This window comes from Daktulosphaira vitifoliae, unplaced genomic scaffold (genome assembly GCF_025091365.1).
Source record: "Daktulosphaira vitifoliae isolate Bord-2020 unplaced genomic scaffold, ASM2509136v1 Scaffold_1, whole genome shotgun sequence".
NCBI lineage: Eukaryota > Metazoa > Arthropoda > Insecta > Hemiptera > Phylloxeridae > Daktulosphaira > Daktulosphaira vitifoliae.
In genome coordinates, this window is record NW_026099572.1 from 82,412,802 (window position 1) to 82,433,547 (window position 20,746).

Below are 20,746 nucleotides of genomic sequence, written 5' to 3' on the forward strand. Positions count from 1 at the left end.
AAAATAAAAAAATAAAAAAAAAAATAAAAAAACACATCATAGTAAAATTAATACCTTCTCAGCTTCGCATCGAAGCTAATAAAATCAAAATATCAATGACTACCAAACACTGTTTATATTAAGAAATTATTTTACCTTAAAGATATTCTCCTAAGATAAACAAACTTTGCTTTAAAACTCTTTCATTCTAAATTATGTTAAAAACTTTACATTGATAGATGCTCTTTAGTATGATCTTCTATTTATAATTAATTGATTTATCGAAAACAAAAAGTACTGAATGCTACCAAAAAATGTTGTATTCAGGGGCTACTAAAGAATTAAATAGTCACAATGGCGTAAGCATATACTAAATGATGTAAAATTAAAACAAAGTAACTTTACTAGCCAACTTTATATGCTTAATAGATGATAATTGAAACTAAGAATAAATACAGCGTTCAAGAGCTTTTTCAAAGCTTTAATTATAACCCATCTACTGCTAAACAAATTAATAAAGGTATAAAAACTCTTAATCGCAATCATGCTTCTTCATAAAGTCAGTAATTTTACAAATTTTGACATTTCTTTTGGTACTCCACTCCATTTTTTCTTTATTATAAAAATATAATATTTTGATTTTTAAGATCACATTTAAACAGAGGCGCACAGCGTTTCTAAATTTGACCTTGAACCTTTAAATTATATTCCCTATAAAAACCTTTGTTAGATTTTAACCTATTATTTTTAAAAATATATTAAATATTTAAATTGTAACAATTATATTTTAAGAAGACAAAAATAATTGAACTGTTTATTTTTATAGGTACTTTGTTATTTTAAGAATTTCAACACTTCATTATAAACTTATCAAATGTTTCAAAAATCGTATGAAATCTTTATAAATTTTTCATTAATACTATAAATTATTAATCAATTGACAAATAAATTAAAACTTATTTAACAAATCATATTTTTTAAATATAACATTATATAATATTCATTATATACAGTGACGGTACATTTATATTTTATATACTACACTACTGCTAATAACTAGATATGTTAGCTAATTAATTAAACATATAATGTTGTTAGGGCGTTATATAAGACGCATATTTTTATGTATTATTTTTAAAAATATATTAAATATTTTAGTTGTAATACTATCTTATATCAATACTTCATTTAAACTAATCAAATGTTTCAAAAATTGTTTGAAAACCTTATAAACTTTTCATTAATACTTCAAATTTTTAATTAATTTACAAATAAATTAGAACTAAAATAATTCATTTTATTTGTTATATAGTGATGGTACATTTCTATTATATATACTACAATACTGCCAATAACTGGATATGTTAACCTAATTAATTAAACATAAAATGTAGTTATAGCGTTATTAATCAAATGTTTTTATAACTGTATTCTATTAAAAAGTTTTTTTTTTAGTAACCTTTTAAAAATTAATTATTAATACTCAAATTAAAAGTTTTTTGCTTAGAAATTTTTTTTAGGTTACTCCTATAAATAAAGTTAATTAATATCACACGCTAGCAAGAAAGTTTTGAAAATGTATTCAGTATAAAGTTGAAGAAGTATAGTTATTGCTTAACACAAATTATCATAAGGTTAGTACTTATAATGTTAATAGATCAAAGAAACTATGGTATTATATTTCGTTCATTACAGCTTTTAAATTCAGAATTTATATGTTCATCTTTTAGCTTCGATGCGAAGCTGAGAAGGTATTGGTTTTACTAAGATGTGTTTTTTTTTTTATTTTTATTTTTTTTTGTGTCTGTTACCACTTTTTCTCAGCTCTCACCAAACCGATTTCTTTCAATGATACGTCAAAAGATCACAAATCGTATCTAGTCGAAGACATTACCCTCAAAAATTGAAAAAAATTCCCTCGTTTCCCGTAAATGGGGGAAGCCTCCGAAAAAATTACAAATTTAAAAATGGCTAATTTTCGAAATTTTTTCAATTTTTTTACTAAAAACTGCCGTAACTTTTTTAAAAATAAACATATCAATATAATTCTTTTTTTTATAGATGCATGATGTCATTACCTATCATTTGGTATATTTTTTTTATAAATCTGACTTTATTTAAAATGACAACTTTTTTACAAAAAATTAATTTTTTCAACTTAACTTTTGAAAGTGTTCCGGAAGGTCTGACACTTTTATATATATCTTAAATTAAAGCTAATGTAATATCCTTTATTATGAAAAAAAAAATATGACCTCTGGACTTGTCTTCATGGTGAAAATGGCTACCAAATGCTATTTTTGTGTGAAAATTCTCGATTTTATAATTTACATTTTTTACTTTAAATTGCTATAACTTTTTAAAAAATGTATAGATCAATACAATTTTTTCATGAGAATTAGTATTTATATACATCTTTCATTCGACATACTTGTTTTTTAATCGGGTCATTTCCCTTAATACAGGGGGGATTCAAAACATAAAAATGCATATAGAAAGTAGAACTTTTTCAACTTAACTTTTGAAAGTGTTCCGGAAGGTCTGACACTTTTATATATATCTTAAATTAAAGCTAATGTAATATACTTTATCATGGAAAAAAAAAATTTCGGACATTATTTTAATTTACTTAATATTTAAAAAAATCAAAATAACTATTTTTCAGAATAGATTAAAACAGTTGATTTCAAAATCCATTAATAATTTCATACAGTAAATCTTTTTTAGTGTATCAAAGTTTGTATAAATTTTGGATTTATTTTTGTTACCAAATTATGATCAATTTATGAACAAAGGGATATAAGTATATTTAAAAAATTTCATCCTAAATGTTGGTTGTTGCCAAAGATTTTTCCCATGAAAATTAAAATAACTTTTATAAGGACTCAACTACTTGGTGTCGGCCACCCTTGTCCTAAACTTCCACTTGACACAATCACCGACATCATCTATGCTCACATCAGACGTCCTCATATCGCATTTAATACATTCCTCCATATCTTTTTTGGTTTTCCTTTATCTCTTCTTTTTTCAACATTGATTTCTGTAACTGTTCTTACAGCTTCCGATTCCTCTCTCCTCATAACATGCCCAAACCCTCTAAGTCATTTTTTCTCATCTTATCTCCGAATGACGCTACACTTATACTCTTTCTCATGTATCTACATCTGCAAACAGCATTCATAATAATTCACGATTTGTACCAATTTAAATATTATCATTATATATATATATATATATATATGTATTAACTTTAAATAAGTAATGTGTTTAAATTAATCCTTTTTATCAAATGGAAATTTAATAAAATTATTTGATATAAGTGTTTCTATAGTAATTTGATAATCATTTACTTATTGTAACATACAAATATATAATTAAAGTAATTGAATAACAAAATATTTTAAATAAAAAACTAAATTATTATATGTATCTGTGAATTTTAGAAACTTAGTTTAATTGCTAGCTATCTTATATTGTTCATATTATCAAGTGACGCGACCATTTATTTTAAACGAATTAGAATGTTATTTTTAATGACATTTAAGTTAAGTCTCTTCAATTCTAGTTTTTTTATGTAGCAACCAAGGAGGGTTTATTTTTTTTAGATAACCTATGTTTTTTTTTTTTTTAATTTTGGGGAGTAAAAAAAAGGGTAATACACCTTCGTAGTTATTTTCTAGTTTTGCAATTGCTTTTATGAAATAGGTAAAATTACACTTAGAATAATGAAATTCAAAATGTGTGTATTGTATGTCTACTTTTGCAATATTACACTTCTGTTTACATAATCAAATATTTATTATTTATATCTAATATTTATAAATGTTTTCAGATAACAAACGAATAAACGAAATTTTTCTTTAAAACTTTTCTATAAAATGGCTATCTTCAAAACTTAAAAAAAATTTTAATAAAAAATATAATTTTTAAAATATTTTTTGTAATTGCAAAAAATAACATAAAACATATTTTAAATATAGTTCTATATTGTAAAAATTGATTAAAAAAAAATAGTATAAAAAGTTATGTAGATCATAAGTTGTATAAGTTGTCAGTTAGATCTGTTCCACTCTGTATATTTAAGAGGATAGAAAATTATTGGATTGATTTATGAAAATTTGCTTTTTATTTAATTACAATTATTGACCGAATTTGAAATTCAAAGTTATTTTATTATTATTATGTATATGTAAATATATATTTTCTTAATTTATCTGAAACCGTACAAGATGAAGTCAAAAGTACAATAATAAAAAAAAATTAGCTATTTAGTTTTGATAATTGAAAAGTCTGTAGAGTTAGGTTTGATGACATTCATTTTATTACTATTTTTATTAGAATTTTCCTTTCATTGTGTGATTTACATTTACATGGCGTTATATTATTAACATTCACGTATACAGTTTTTATTGATAATTGTTTTTTTATCATTTTTTTTTTGAATTTTAATTGTGTAATGAACATTAAAATATGGCTTTATTTTAATACAGTGAATCTAACACATCATTTTCATTAGTAGTTGAAAATGTATTTACTTTTAATCGTGTATTTCATTTGTTGTTAACAAACACGTTCACGTCTTTACATGGCGTTANAATAAAAACTTTTTTTTTTATTATTAATTTTTTTTAGTAATTTCTTCTCTTTGTATGGTTCTCATTTCCGTTTAGTCAAATTTCTTTCCAATCAGCTTTTTTCGTCGAGAGAAAGATATAACACTCTATTTAGTTGAGCCATTTTGATTAAATGATTTTCTGCTCTGTATGGGCTTTTATTCTTTTAATTTGTGGGTAGTTAGTTAGTTTATCAATAAGACTATAAACATTTAAAAGAGAAGGGAAGAGAAGAAAAAAAACAAAATAACGATAGTAAGAAATTATGTTTGATATTTAGGAGGTATGGGAGGTTGTAGATCCATAACGTCCACTTTGATAAACATTGGGTAAATTTTATAAATTGGGAAAGCCATAACCATAGTTAGTAATGACAGCCAAGATATATAAATAATATCTCCTAAAAAATTGTCAACTAGTGAAACAGAAAATGATTTTAGCATTATATCTTTAAAATGTTCATAAGAGTTAATATGTTTGGTTGTATGAAAAATTGGTACCACCGAAGTTCAATTTTTATTAAGGTTTTCCGAAATATTGTTAAAATAAAATTTATCTATCGTTTCAAGGTTATCATGACTGAATTTTAGTGATTTAATATTGATCCAAAATATAGGCAATATTCTTAATATTTTTAGAGTATTATTAATTTTTTCACATGTGTACATTTTAGGAATTAAGATATTATTATTTCTTATGAATTCTTATTCACATGATGATATCTTAATCAAACCTGGGTAACCATAGTTTATTTTTAATTCAGTTTCAATATAATTGTGGTTATTACAAGTTTTGATTTTTAGATTAGGTTGAGGATTAGTTATAACAAAACTATTTACTCCTACTTGCTTAATAATAATATAGTCATTTTCTATTTGCTTATTACATTGGAAATAACAAACTTGGTTTATTTGTTCAAATGGTAAATTTTTGTAAATCGCTTCTACACATCTTGGTGAGTGTTACGTCAGCGGAAAATGTTGCAATAAAAATTAATCAGTAACCGGTGTGTCGCAGTGTTGTAACCCGACAACAGACACAAATCTTTGTTCATCGATATAAATTCTACGAATTAACTGCAATATAAGATTTTTCAAAAAAAATTAAACAAATGGAATCGTAGAATTTGAAATGAGCAGGGATATATTGAAAAATTTCCATATTGAATTACTTTCTTTGATGGGAATTTTTATTTTTCATAATAAAGAGATTACTCACGGTGCTCCCGAGCTACTCTCTTCCTTACAATTTATTCCATTTCGTCTTAAATACTAAAATATTTTGTTTATTCTTTTTTACGGATATAAAGTTCATAATATAACCATTTTCATAAATGTTTATAAATATTTACTTCCTGATCTAGTAACAATAGATCAGGAAATTACAATTAAGCCAAATATTACAAAAATGTTTTACTTCCAGCTTTAAAAATAATAAACTATATTATTTTAATAAAATTATATTCATTTTAATAGATAAAAATTTGAATTTTTACAGATTTCAATTATTTTCAACAGAATGTTAGATAAAAATAATGCTGAAAAATACATCTTTAATATACCATTAGCATTATTGCTCGGTCAATATTATATATTAAATCCAAAAAGTTCAAAATTATTTGGATACAATATTTTGCATATAATTTTTGTAACGTTTGTCGCTATAGTTTTTGTAGTATTTACATGTACATTTCCAATAAGTCTTTACATTTTGATTAATGACACCAATCAGTTGGCCATGGAAATATTTTCAGTGATTAATGTAACATTTAGTTGTTGCAAAATTGTGACTATTATAAGAAATTCAACCCGATTATGGAATTTGCTAGAAGTAACTCGAATAGATTTCATTATTAAAAATGGATCTAATTCCCTTCAAAAGTGCAGAGTCAAGTTGATAAAGTTCACATACACTACTTTTCTGTTCTATATGATGCAATTATTGTGGATATATTTTACTTATCTAAACAGACATAATTTTCAAAAGATTAAATTCAAGGGTAATATTTATAAAGAGTATAAAACCAATTTTTTTCAATTATATATGCCAGTATCAGAATACTCATATAACATCAAATACTTTAAATATATTTATATATTCGAATTTGTAACTGCATTTAATTTTGTATACTTCACTACATTTTTTGATATGATTGTTATGCCCATATGCATTTGCCTATCAGGTCAACTAAGTGCAATTGGAGAATCTTACAGCTCAGTTGGTCATCGAGAATATGGTTAATATTTATTTTTTATAAAAATAAATTTGTTATTATTTGTATTTAATTTAAAGTAATAATTAATCAAATATTTTATAAATGACGACATTTTATTTTAAAATAACTTATATAAAATTGTCTACTTCTATTTTGTTCTTCAATATTCAAAATAAATTTATACTCAGTAAATTTTAAAAAAAAATTGAAAATAAATATTTAAAATATATATATTTTAGAAAATTATGATTTTAAAACTTCAAACACAAATTATAATGAAATCAAGAACTGTATTGTACACTATCAGAAAATTTTACAGTAAGTTATAATTTTAAATTAAATATATAAAGGAATAAATCATTTAATTTTAAGAATTTCACTTTTTGCATTGATACCTGGCTTTGAAAATTAAACAGTTTTAGTTAGAGATTTTAGATCTGTTATCAATAATTTACATTATTGGTTAAAAAACGAACCTTCTTTATATTTATACTAACAATAAATTCATAAAACCAGTCAAAAACGGTTAATAAAATACAATTTCAAAAATGATTTTTACGGTAATATTATATCACTAGTTAGGTATAATATAATGAATAACTAATAAGTTATTTTAGTGATTATTATGGGTAGATGGCTTATTATTATTTTATATATAATTATAATTTTTTTAAAACCGATTTTCATAATTAGTTTATTAAAAATAGCTTGTTGTTTTTAATAAAATCTGTTAAGATTTGATAATAATCTAGCTATTTTTTTAAAAATTACAATTTTAAAATACAAATGTAATTTGTGATTTATATTATTTTCGACGACTAATAAATTTCTGCTGAGAAGGTATTGGTTTTACTATGATGTGTTTTTTTTTTATTTTTTTTTTTTTTTTGTCTGTTACCACTTTTTCTCAGCTCTCACCAAACCGATTTCTTTCAATGATACGTCAAAAGATCACAAATCGTCTCTAGTCGAAGACATTACCCTTAAAAATTGAAAAAATTTCCCTCGTTCCCCGTAAATGGGGGAAACCTCAAAAAAAATTACAAATTTAAAAATCGCTAATTTTCGAAATTTTTTCAATTTTTTTTACNATTAAAAAATCCCTAATTTTTGAAATGTTTTCAATTTTTTTTACTAAAAACAGCCGTAACTTTTTCAAAAACGAACATATCAATATAATTTTTTTTTAAATAGATGCTTGATGTCTTTACTTATCATTTGATATATTTTTTTTGTAAATCTGTCCCTTAACCTGCCCACAGGGGGGGATTTAAAATGACAACTTTTTCACAAAAAATTAACTTTTTCAAGTTAACTTTTGAAAATGTTCCGGAAGGTCTGACACTTTTATATATATTTTAAATTAAAACTTATGTAATATACTTTAATTTGAAAAAAAAAATTTGACCTTTGGACTTGTCTTCATGGTGAAAATTTACATTTTTTACTTTAAAGTGCTATAACTTTTTAAAAAATGTATGGATTAATACAACTTTTTCATGAGAAATAGTATTTATATACATCTTTCATTGGACATACTTCATCTTCACAAGATATTAATAAGGAATCAGCAGATCATGTAGCTTTTGGAATAAAACACCAATTTTTTTTAAATTAAACACTATCTAAAGATTTGCATCGAAGCGTTTTTTTTTTATAGTGATTTTAATCACTGTCAGATATCATTATACTTGATCCAACTATACCACGGCACCACTGTGCCCGACCCCCCTGTGCTGGGTTTTTCAACTTTTTTTTTATAACATGGATCCTGGGACAATGTGACCGAGTCGGTAACGCAGCAGTGCTTCACTCACTGTCAATGGGTGGCTTCATTTGCCAAATGAGAGACCAATACATATGTGTTAAAACATATTTANGTTCGGTATTGGAGTCTCCATCCCTCACTCCAGCTATGGACTAACCACCCGTACCGGAATATCAATCGTTTAGAAACCTCCTCCTTTTCGGTAGGCTGCTATGGCCCTTAATGGTTTATAAAGCGTAAAAAAACATGGATATTATACAAGAATACAAAAATCAATAAGCTTTATTTTAATAAAATATAATTAAAAACCTAATATAAAAAAGGATTTTAATGACCCGCTTGATTGTACGTATAAAAATTGTATTCAACTCAATTTTTGAAAATGTTCAGAAAAGTATAAGCTTAAGGATTTTAGAAATTTCCAATACATATGTGTTAAAACATATTTAATCATATTTGAATGAAATGTTAAAACATAAAATTTGTAAATTACAAATATACATACATTTGAGAAATTGTACACATTCATATTGAAGCCCTTTTTATGATAGTGTTGTTACTCTTGTCAGATAACTAACACACACTATATAAATTTTCATATAGTCTGTGCGTGTTGTGTCCCATCTAAGATGAGACACGGTAACGTGTTGGAGTAGATAAAGTTGTATTGTGAAATAAAAGTAAAAGGTTCCTAAATTTTAGAAATACAATTATTTATAACTATAACATTAATTGTCTTTAGGTCAATCACTTATATGTCATAACACAATGTATTTATACAACGGTTCGAACGCGATTAATTATTGCTTATTCGTTATCGAATACTAATTATTCCCTAACCCAACTACACTAATATCATAAAAATACGGGTTTGTAATAGTGCGTATACTTGTTCAGATTATATTGCGATAGTTTGTGCTGTAATTTTTAATATTATTTATTATTAATTTTTTTTTTTTAGGAAATTAAGAGGAGTTTATAAATTATTTTACTGGATAGTTGTAAGCCAATTAGCAGTAGGGTCATGTACCTTTGTATTTTTGGCATTATTAATTTTAAATGTACGGTAAAAATTTAATGAAAAGGATAAAAAATTTTACATTTTTTATATTATATAAATTTTAATAATCAAAAAATTATTTGCCACAGAATTTTTATAATAGCAAAGAGTTAGTTAATGCTCAACACTTCTCAACAATTAAGATGATTATGTCATTTGTTGGTTTTTCATACCAATACTTTTTTATATGTTACTTATTTGGAAATGTGGATGAAAGTGTAATATTCAAATTGATTATTTGTTTAAATTATTATTAATAACAATATGTGTAATTTATTGTCATTTTACAATAAATCCAACGATTTTTTTTCAGAATGAATCAATAAACTTCTCAATATATAGCAGTAATTGGACCGAAATGGATTTGAAGAGTAAAAAACTCATTTTATTAACAATGATAACGAATAATTCTAATAAAAAATATATGAGAATAACCATCCAAAAGAATGTTAACGTGCAGTTTTTCCTAGTAGTCAGTAAATTAAAATTATCAATATTTTTTACTATAACAAAATCTATCTTAGGTATAACTACTATAAAACTCAACGTCTGACAATTCATTTTGCAATATATTCAATACTATTTAAAAAATATTCCGGAAATATTGTGTCCTTTAAACATATGTAAAATTAAAGGTTATGTTAAGTACTCTTCTTCATTTTTCCTTGCCAACTTTTTGGTGTCGGCCACTCTGGAAATGGCTGCAATAATTAAAAACATTTTCGATTTCCGATTTTAAGTTTTCATTTTTAATTGCTATAAATTCTCAAACAATTTATACATTTTTTGAAAAGTTTTCAACACAAATTTTTGTTTCTGAATACTTTTATTATATCTCTTTAATCCGAAATACATTCTTTTTATCGGACAATTAACCCTTTACAGGAGGCGTTCGAAACTAAAATATTATAAGTTCTGATGAATTTTTAATTTTTTTTTTTTTGTCATTCTTCAATACAAAATTTTTTAATTTCTCGCTTTTTTTTCTAGGTTGGAAAAAAATCTGGTGGGTCTTTTTTTGACAATTTTTTTACCAGTTTTCTTTGTACTTAAAAAAAAATTGTTTTCATTTAAAATAAGAAATAATGATTTATATTTTTATTGTAATCAATATTTAAAAATATAAAAGTTGAAAAACACAATATTTTAGCTCTTAGCTCCAAGCTCTGGAATGTAGAAGCTATAGGTGATATATTTATTTTTTAATCAAGCTGATCTACAAAGTAAAACTTTTTTTGATAGTCAAAGACAAAAAACATACTTTTCTAAACCAATATTTCGTGCTTTCTTAAATCTGCAAATGAATTTTTCTATCTCCACTAAGATTTGAGATAGTTACTGGCACGACTTGTGTCGCAATAATATAGTCGACACTGGTTTAGATGTTAGAGATTCTTTGGGTTGTTATTATTGATAAATAACAACAGGTTATTTTTAAAAAAAATCTGACAAGACGAACGCATTTGATAATTATCTTCGAATAATATCGCGGCACGAGCTGTTCTGCATGGACATCGGACGTCTAAAGTTAGCAGTGTTGATGGCTACAGTGCTCTGATGTGATATCGCTTTTTCGTGTCCGGTAACACGACATGTTCGAAGCCGATGACGTACATCCTCACTCCGGTGACGTAAAGAATACTTAACGTCTTAACTTTAAGCGAGTAGTCATCGGCCGTGCAGCACTTGCTGGACTTTGTACTGAGGTGTAGGGCACGCGGTGTTGGTCAGTCAAACTGCCATAGACACGTATACAATGATTATCACATTTCAATGCTTATACAGATACCACTATGCCCTGTTTTCACCGTATTAGAATATTAATTAATTAATCATAATTATTTTTCAGATGGTGCGAACATGTTACTCGATTATTTCTGTTTTAATAAAATACAAAAATGCATCATCGTTATGAAGTCGTTTTCTTAGCAAATAGTAGTAAATATTATAGAATTTTACTTTTTGAATTTTATATTTATAAAAAGTGATACTAGAAAGTTGATTAAAAATATCATTAGTTTTATCTGAGCCTAGATATTTGTTAAATTAAACTATTATTTAAATAAAACCACAATGTAATTTTAGTTTTAATTTTAATTAACGAACTTTTGAAGTCAATATAATATTATTTTTTTGTTCTTATTGTTGAACCTGTGATTTCATATCATTGATATGAAATTGAGTATGCATTGTTTTACAATGATATCCATTTTTTTATATCTGTCCATTAAAATTCACAGCTCTCATTCGACAGATTTTATTGGTTTATGCACTGATATAACTCAATTTTAAACTATCACTGTTGAAAATTGAAAAAATTGTCTTTAATTTTATAAATTTACAAAAATATACCAAAATTACTTTATCCTAAAAAATTGCATTTTCGACATTTTTCTGTATTTTAAAATTGCTATAATTTTTTTTTTTTAACAATGATCCTAATGAAATTTTAAGTGAATATACAAGAATCAATAAAATATCTTTTAAGTAACAGAACCTTACAAAAAATTTTTTATTTTTTTTAATAGTTTTTAAAATCAGTTATAACTTTGTCATCATGCATGTCTATATGAGTAAGTGGAAGTTTAGGATAAGGGTGGCCGACCCCAATTAGTTGGGATTAAGGCGAGGAAGAAAAAGTAGAAGAAGAAATAAAGTGTAAAACTCGAAAAAATAAAATTTAATAAATGTTTATTTTTATTTGAAATAGGCTTTTTCGCTTACTTTGATCAAATTGTGCTACATTAATTAAATAAATTTGAAACTAGCTAAATTTTTATTTTTTTTTTGTAACAAGCATCTTCGTTTGGATGATCAATTGTTCGGCCATTTCAGCTTTGCATCGAATCTAAAAGAATCAATAAATTTTTTTGAAACAAAGCGTTTCATTAAGTTCGTTTAATTGCTTTAATCACTCCGGAATCATAATGTTCGGTAGAGAATGCCTTTAGCAAAGACCTAGTGGACCAGTTATCACAAACATTGTTGATTATAATATATAGTGTGACAGCTGATCTCTAGTGTCCTTGCTTTACTCATTCCCTTGCTCACCCAGCACAGCAAATCGATGACCTACGTTTAATTTTCATCCGTGTACAGTTCATCATCAAACGTCAGTGAGTCAATAATTTTATGCGTCATTTTTTTTTTTAACAAACACCTTCGCTTGGATGGTCAAATGTACGCCATAATGTTTATTATTTATTTGTTGCACCCCTGTGTTCAATGTTTTCATGGCCATGCACGTCTCCAGTAATTGGGCCCTGACCATCCTGTATAACTTCACTGCCGTAGTCGCTTTTCCACCGTCAGTTTTCATCTACTATTTCGAGTCTGCATCTACACTTTGATTCGTGATACTCAAATATTCGACATCATTACCACAATATCTCACACAGTCCGCTCACCACTATCAACAACTTCATTTATAAAGTTGAGTTTTTTATTATTATTTAATGTTGCTTATAATTTTTGACATTGAGTTATTGGTTTTCTTTAATCAATATAGATTACATATACTGGGATCCCGGCGGTATGACAATCGTCACCGAAAGCGGTACTCCCATAGGCAACGTCATTTTTACATCATCACTAATGGGCCCCTCATTGTTATGAGAAAAATAGGTGATGTCACTATCGACACCTTTGAGGGCCAAAACACATTATACCATTACTACTATTGTAATAAAATATAGCATTAAAATGTCACATAAATTATAAAGCATGTTCTACTCCACATTCCTGAAGTAGATATAGCTATGAGTAGGTGTCTCTTTTTGCTTCAGCTAATTTAGGAGAAGAGATAATAATACAAAAATTAACCTAATAATATATCTTTATAATTTTTTAAGAGATATTATTTATAAATCTGGCTTTCTTTGTTAATTTTGGTCATGACTTTCTCAATTTATAAAATTTACCCAATGTTTATCAAAGTGGACGTCATGGATCTACAACCTCCCATACCTCCTAAATATCAAATATAATTTCTTACTATGGTTATTTTGTTTTTTTTCTTCTCTTCCCTTCTCTCTTAAATGTTTATAGTCCTATGGATAAATTAACTATAACTACTCACAAATTAAAAGAATAAAAGCAGAAAATCATTTAATCAAGATGGCTCAACTAAATAGATGTGCTTTAAAAGCGTGTTTTTTTAAACTATATTTATTTTGCACTTTTTAGTTTCATGTTATGATAGTAGTTACTATCAATATCTTGGTTGTAATGGGTAACGGGAAATCATGGTTCAATTCCGGGGAGGGAGTCTGAGAAACGGCTACCACTCCAAGGAAAGCAGCAGGCGAGAAAATAACTCACTCCCGGAACGTGGAGGTAGTGACGAAAAATGACGATACGGAAATCATCCCTCGTAATCGGAATGAATACTTTATATCTCTTAATTTGTGTTAGCCAACGGGCTCCTACGATGACTGGTAATAATCAACACAGAAAAAACAAATGAATTAAACAAATGTTTACCCAAATATAAAATAAAAGAGATTGATATTCGTACAATTATTATTTGTATATATCATAGAAAAATATGGTATCTTGTTCTGTTTATAATAAATATACTAAATAAATATCAATAAATATAATGGGCGTCCCCAAGTACAAATATAGTAACAATTAATAAATTAAACTATAAATAAATTTACATACAGTAATATCATAGGACTCAACTCGTTCAATCTACTGATTTGAATGTCTTCCCTGTGGTAGCTTCAACTTTGACAATAACGGTCTAACAATCACGGAATAAACCGGTGTTCAAGCTTTCACTAATAATTCCAAATTTAATAAGACTACAACTTTTAACTAAGTCTTTCACGGCTCTATTCAATAGGTCGGATAACAACAATATTGTAACAAAGGGAAAAAAAACACGCGTACGTCGATTACTTAAACGGTATTATAACACCATATAGCGCACAGTCACATGAACATATGTCAACCATAGCTAATCAGCCGACAGACTCCTTGACCGTGGAACTTTTTGGCCTGGTGTTGTCAAAGGCCGCAGTATATACTTTCACGGTCAAATATTACCACCACTACCTCCGTGTTCAACCGGTACACGTTATCAATACCAGCTGATGAGGAAATAACATGTGCTGTTTTGAAAAATTAGAATAAAGCGTGTTAATATATAAATTTTAATAGTAATTAGAATACATATATATATATTAGGGTGGTCCTTAATGTATAGAAGCGGAATTTTTTTTATCAAAATTTGATCGGGCTACCCCCAGAATTTGTTCAAAACTATAAAAAAATAATTTGTGTCAAATTTCATTAATTTTGTTCCGTGTTTCTTGAGGCGTGCCTCAAGAGGGTTGAAAATTCAATCATCAGGGTAGTTTTTCAATAATTGTAGTTTATCTCAAAATTTATGACTTTTATATAAAAGTTTATAAGAAAAAAATTGTAGATATGAATATTTTACATAAAAATTTATTACTGAAAATGTCATAAATCAAATATTTACCTCGCAAAAGTTAAAAGTTCAACAAAATTGAATTCCTAGTAATATTTTTTCAATTTTTTTTTTTTTTTTTAAATTACCGAGTCTCGGAAATCAAATTGCCCACCTTCATTGCTTTCCTCCTGAGTCCCTAGTACCGTTTCACAATTTTTTTCGATTGGTAAATACAGTGCGTGTCTACGTCACTTGCCGAGGACTTGAAAGATAGCTTGTCTATACGGAACACCTGAACTCATAAGTCATCGAAACATTCGTTCAGACTTAATCATCAGTGAGCGTATCATAATGTTTACACTATTAAAAGTGTAGCAATTGAAATCGTTTTTACTAATTTGTATAAATGTAAATTAAATTTATAAAATTTAATTATAATATAAAATTTCTTTATGAAACTCAGACAAATTGTATTATTCCTTGAATAACAAATATTGTTACATAAAAATAACGTTATTCCGGATTATTTTAGTGATAAAAATAAAGTTATCAAGTTACCATTTAGAGTTAAGAAAAGTTAAATTGCCAAAATAAAAATCTTCTTACTCGAATTATAGAAAATACATTTTTTTTATTATAATATACTAACGGTCCATACCAACATAAAAAATACTCCATGACTGATAAATTGCATATTATCTTAAAAAAAAATGTTTAATTCTAATATAATTTTTATTTTACAAGAAATTAAATGGTTTAGAACAAGAATAAATATCTGATCAAATTAGAATAACTGATAAGACTGATAATTAATCATTACTTATAAGAAAAATATTCATATAATAAATATGTCATCCCTTTATATTTTGTTAATTTCACGTGAGTTTATAACTAATTTGTCTACCTTAAAATTTTTGAAACTTATTTATGTCGATTTATACATTTTTGTATTTCAATATCTCAAATACAATTATAAAAATATAATATGCAACAATAAAAAAAAATTTAGATAAAGAAAATGAAAATTTTACAAACTTTTACAACAATAAATATAATTTTAATTAAAATTTTTCTGGCTAAAAGTTTTAATGGCCAATATATTTTTCGTTTTACATAATGCAAAAGCGATTGTCTATTCCAATTTATTTGTTTTTATATAAATTTTTCTTTTTGTTTCCATGACTATAAATTTATATTGTTTAAGTTAATATTTTTTAACAGTCACGGGCGATTTAGGTGTGACACGGACATTTTCTTAAGCCTGAAAACCCCACAAAAGTTGCCCAAAACCTCTTTAATATTTGATTTTTTGTAGTCACATATTTAATTTATATCTCTGCACGAAAACTGAAACATGAAAAACAAAACCAAAAAGACTATAAGCCATCTAAAAACTGGACATAGAAAATCAAATTCCATTCTCGTCAACATACGTTCAAGTCCTCATTATGTTGGCAAACGTCCAAGTAAACGTAAAATTATAAAATTTTATAAATATCTTTTAACATTTTATGATGACAAGGATACAACGATTCAAAAGCCTGAAACTTCCAAGACGTTTCAATCAAAAAATACACTTAATGTTGGCCATGTTAAGAAAATTACTAAAAAACAAACAACTGTCAATAAAAGACAAATAAAAAATTCTGATGCGTTAATTTTGAAACGTAACAATCAAACTCGCAATAAGTCAAACGCTAAGATATCTACTAAAAACAAATCAAATTCAATTAATGTGGAAATACCATCCGAAGCTGTCAAACATATGAGTAAGATTAATTTATTTTATATTAATATATTTTAATATACAATTTATATATTTTACATAAAATATTTATAATTTTTGATTCAATAGATCCGATTGTATTGATCGAAAGAATTACACAAAACATTATAGACTATTATGTGTCTAGTAAAAAAACTAATGCAGACGAAATAGTAAATAATTCTGGTGAACATGATAATGTAAGAATTAACAATTCTGAAACCCACAAGATGTATCGAAAAAAGAATAGAACTCCTGTCATCGACATCAACATACGTTTAAATCCTCATTATGTTGGCAAACGTCCAAGTAAACGTAAAATTATAAAATTTTATAAAGATCTTTTAACATTTGATGAAGACGAGGATTCAAGGATTCAAAAGCCTGAAACTTCCAAGACTTATCAATCAAAGAAGAGAGCTCATCTCGACGACGTTAACGATTCACGTAAAAAACTTAGACTAACAAATAAATATGAAGACAAAGTAAATAATTCTTATACTCTTAATTCAAATCGTAAGAATAAAACTCCTGACGTGTCAAACGTCGAGATATCTACTGAAAACAAATCAAATCCAATTAATGTGGAAATACCATCCGACAAAGTCAATCATATGAGTAAGTGTCATTTTTTTTATAATAATATACACATGTGCATAGAATGAGTGGGTAAAGTATGTCAGCTGCATCACATTCTTGATATTTTGTGTCTTGCTAATATTGCAATTTAAAACACTATACGGCCTCAATATGTATTGAAAATTTAGACTGGGGAAAAAGCCTAGTTGTCTCCACCCAAATGACGCCTTTGTTTTTCTTATAAAAAAAAAATCCAAATTCCACTGTTAGAATAGATATAATAGTTTAATAGTAACAGCTAATCAATCATTCATTTTATACTATTATTAAAAATATATAAATAATATATTTTTAAATTTTGTATTAGTGTATTTTAGAGTTATATTTTGTTTTAATGTTTCAAGTAATAAATTAATGAAGTATATTTCATAGAGCTTTAGTTTTTAATAATTAAATTTAGTCTAATTAAGTCACTTAATTATACATATAACACTTAAACCATAAAATAATCTAACATTTAACTAACATTTTGGAGGGTGCTAATTGGATTTTCATCTTACCCCAAACAATTATACAGAATGTCCAACTAGGTTAGACATATTTTATTATTTTTGATCAAATAATAATTTCGTTGAAATAATAACTTAATATGTACTTGTCCTAAAATTATCATCGACCCACAAAATTTTTTTGTAAGATAAGGCTGAATAATGGCTATTTTAAAATTTTGAAGAAAATAAAATTTCAACAAAATTATTGTTGTATTATAAGTTATAAGTCATATCAAAACATACGTAAATTAAAAAAATGTTGGGGGTAATTTTGTCAATTGAGGGGCTTAGCACCTTCTTGTTTCCTAGTTGTGTTTATGACAAGAAACCCTAAAGGAGTTCCTCGGAAACCCTTCTACACTAAGTCTATTAAGCGAATAACAAAACCGCGTTACTTTAAACATATTTTTCATTTTTGTTTTGAAAATAACATACGAATTCTTATGAAATTATCATAGTAATATTTATTTTTATATATTCTTTTTTAAAGTTCCAATGGTGTTTATAAAAANTTAATAAATAATTTATTAATTATTGATGAAGTATATTTCATAGAGCTTTAGTTTTTAATAATTAAATTTATTCTAATTAAGTCACTTAATTATACATATAACACTTAAACCATAAAATAATCTAACATTTAACTAACATTTTGGAGGGTGCTAATTGAATTTTCTTCTTACCCCAAACAATTATACAGAATGNAATTTTCATCTTAACCCAAACAATTATACAGAATGTCCAACTAGGTTAGACATATTTTTTTATTTTTGATCAAATAATAATTTCGTTGAAATAATAACTTAATATGTACTTGTCCTAAAATTATCATCGACCCACAAAATTTTTTTATAAGATAAGGCTGAATAATGGCTATTTTAAAATTTTGAAGAAAATAAAATTTCAACAAAATTATTGTTGTATTATAAGTTATAAGTCATATCAAAACATACGTAAATTAAAAAAATGTTGGGGGTAATTTTGTCAATTGAGGGGCTTAGCACCTTCTTGTTTCCTAGTTGTGTTTATGACAAGAAACCCTAAAGGAGTTCCTCGGAAACCCTTCTACACTAAGTCTGTTGGGTACGCATTACGAGAGGGCGTTTTGCTACATCGTATTTCTATAACTGATAACGTCTCTCGCGCTGCCACCACCGGTTGTACGAGGGTTCGTCATTACGTCGGATGCTAGTCTACGTGTTTATTGTGTCTCGCCGAACTATTATCGGTCCTTTTTGTGAATTTTGCGTTCTCGCCACCATTGCTAGCCCTTGCTACGTGGTTCTATGGTGTACTTAGCTCATAGTCGCTTTAATGGATTAACCACCCTAGTGATTCGTAGTGGGTATAGAATTGCTATACCAATCTATGCCATTGTGTGCCCTTCGTGTACATAACAAGTGCCTCCATTTGTGTCGACTACCCTTGCAGTCTTCAACATTTTGATGTAAAGTACTCCCCAACTGTTCATTTTTCATCAATCAAATTTTTTATTTAATTATATTTAATTATTTAATTAATAATATTAATTTTTACAAGTCAATAAATTTCGCTCAGGAGAAATTTCTTAAGTTAGAAATAATAAATCATTATCGCAATAGAAGTAGATTAGAAATGGGGGCTTATCAATTACATTTAAAACTCTCTAATTTTTTGAGTCAATCACAGTGGGACATCTTCGAGCTGAAGATGTACCAAGTGGTTGAACATAAATTTAAAACAAAAAAAGAAAAGTTAAATAAAAAATTTCAAAATTTACTTTCAGAATACAAAAATAAGGGTCAAATAGATAATTTTAATAAGAGTCCGGTAGTTTCATTTTCTAAAAACTGGGGGGACGATTTAGTTAAAAATTACACAAACATTGTTTTTTCCGTTGAAGAAACTGAAATACTTAAGTTGGGTCTTAAAACAAGTTTTTTACCAAAAAAATTTCCAATGGAAGATCTACTAGTAGGANTCCTTTTGTGTTGCTCAAAAGATTTCCCCGAGAAATTATAGACTCCTATGTGTTTAATAAAACAATTAATACAATCGAACTAGAAAAATTAGTAAATAATATTGAACTATCTAACAATGTTGATGGCATAAATAATTTTGATACACCAACTGATAATCCTACAAAGATTAAAAAGTTATATACGAATAGCTCTACAAAGAAAGTTTCTAAGAAAAAACGATCAAAAAGATCTAGATTCAATTGATGAAATCATCTAAACATTTAATTTTGATAAATCATGACCAAGCAATTTACCTTATAACTCTTACATTTTTTGCCGCAGAGACTATAGATTTAATTTAAACAAATTTTTATTGAACTATACTCTGCGGATGACTTATAATTGTTGAAAAATCAACAGTGTTGTATTATAAACAACTTTCAAGTTGGTAATAATTTTTGTGAACTTTCGTTCAAGAATTTTCAATTTAATGAATAGTTTCGTTTCTATCATTCATTTTGTACATTATTTTTGCTATTATATTTTTTATGTTGTTCTAATCATAAAAATTGTTTTTTTGAATTTCTTTTTTATTTAAGATCTAATGAATATTTTTGTCATTGGTCGTTCAATGATTACACAATGCATATATTTTTTTTATTTAAAGATTTTTTGTGCTATAAATATTTTTAATTGTTCTTTTTCAATTATTGAATTCAATTAAATTTTTTAATATATTTTTGTACTTTGGAATTTGTAATTATTTAAATAAATAGCGATAAGATAACATTTTGCTAAAATATATTTAATAAGAACAAATATGTTTTTATTTTTATATTATATAAATAATA

The 20,746-nt window shown here is 26.1% G+C and overlaps 2 protein-coding genes across 3 annotated transcripts in view; both read left to right on the forward strand.

Moving 5' to 3' along the window:
* LOC126896875 (odorant receptor 46a-like) overlaps positions 1 to 14,989 on the forward strand; it is an 18,132-nt gene extending 3,143 nt beyond the window's left edge. The window contains exons 2-8 of one of the 2 annotated variants that reach the window (XM_050670018.1): positions 6,093 to 6,831; positions 7,050 to 7,128; positions 9,540 to 9,639; positions 9,728 to 9,856; positions 9,952 to 10,009; positions 11,488 to 11,576; positions 13,824 to 14,989. In XM_050670018.1, the coding sequence (XP_050525975.1) occupies positions 6,093 to 6,831; positions 7,050 to 7,128; positions 9,540 to 9,639; positions 9,728 to 9,856; positions 9,952 to 10,009; positions 11,488 to 11,567 (1,185 nt within the window). In that variant the 3' untranslated portion in view covers positions 11,568 to 11,576; positions 13,824 to 14,989. Of the gene's footprint in view, positions 1 to 6,092; positions 6,832 to 7,049; positions 7,129 to 9,539; positions 9,640 to 9,727; positions 9,857 to 9,951; positions 10,111 to 11,487; positions 11,725 to 13,823 lie in introns of those variants that run through there. The other variant, XM_050670017.1, reaches the window with a different exon arrangement.
* Positions 14,990 to 16,414: 1,425 nt separating this feature from the next.
* On the forward strand, positions 16,415 to 17,593 carry LOC126895875 (uncharacterized). Its single transcript, XM_050668169.1, has 2 exons — positions 16,415 to 16,829; positions 16,916 to 17,593. The coding sequence occupies exons 1-2, from the start codon at positions 16,415 to 16,417 to the stop codon at positions 17,488 to 17,490; spliced, it is 990 nt and encodes a 329-aa protein (XP_050524126.1). The 3' UTR covers positions 17,491 to 17,593.
* Positions 17,594 to 20,746: the final 3,153 nt, after the last annotated feature.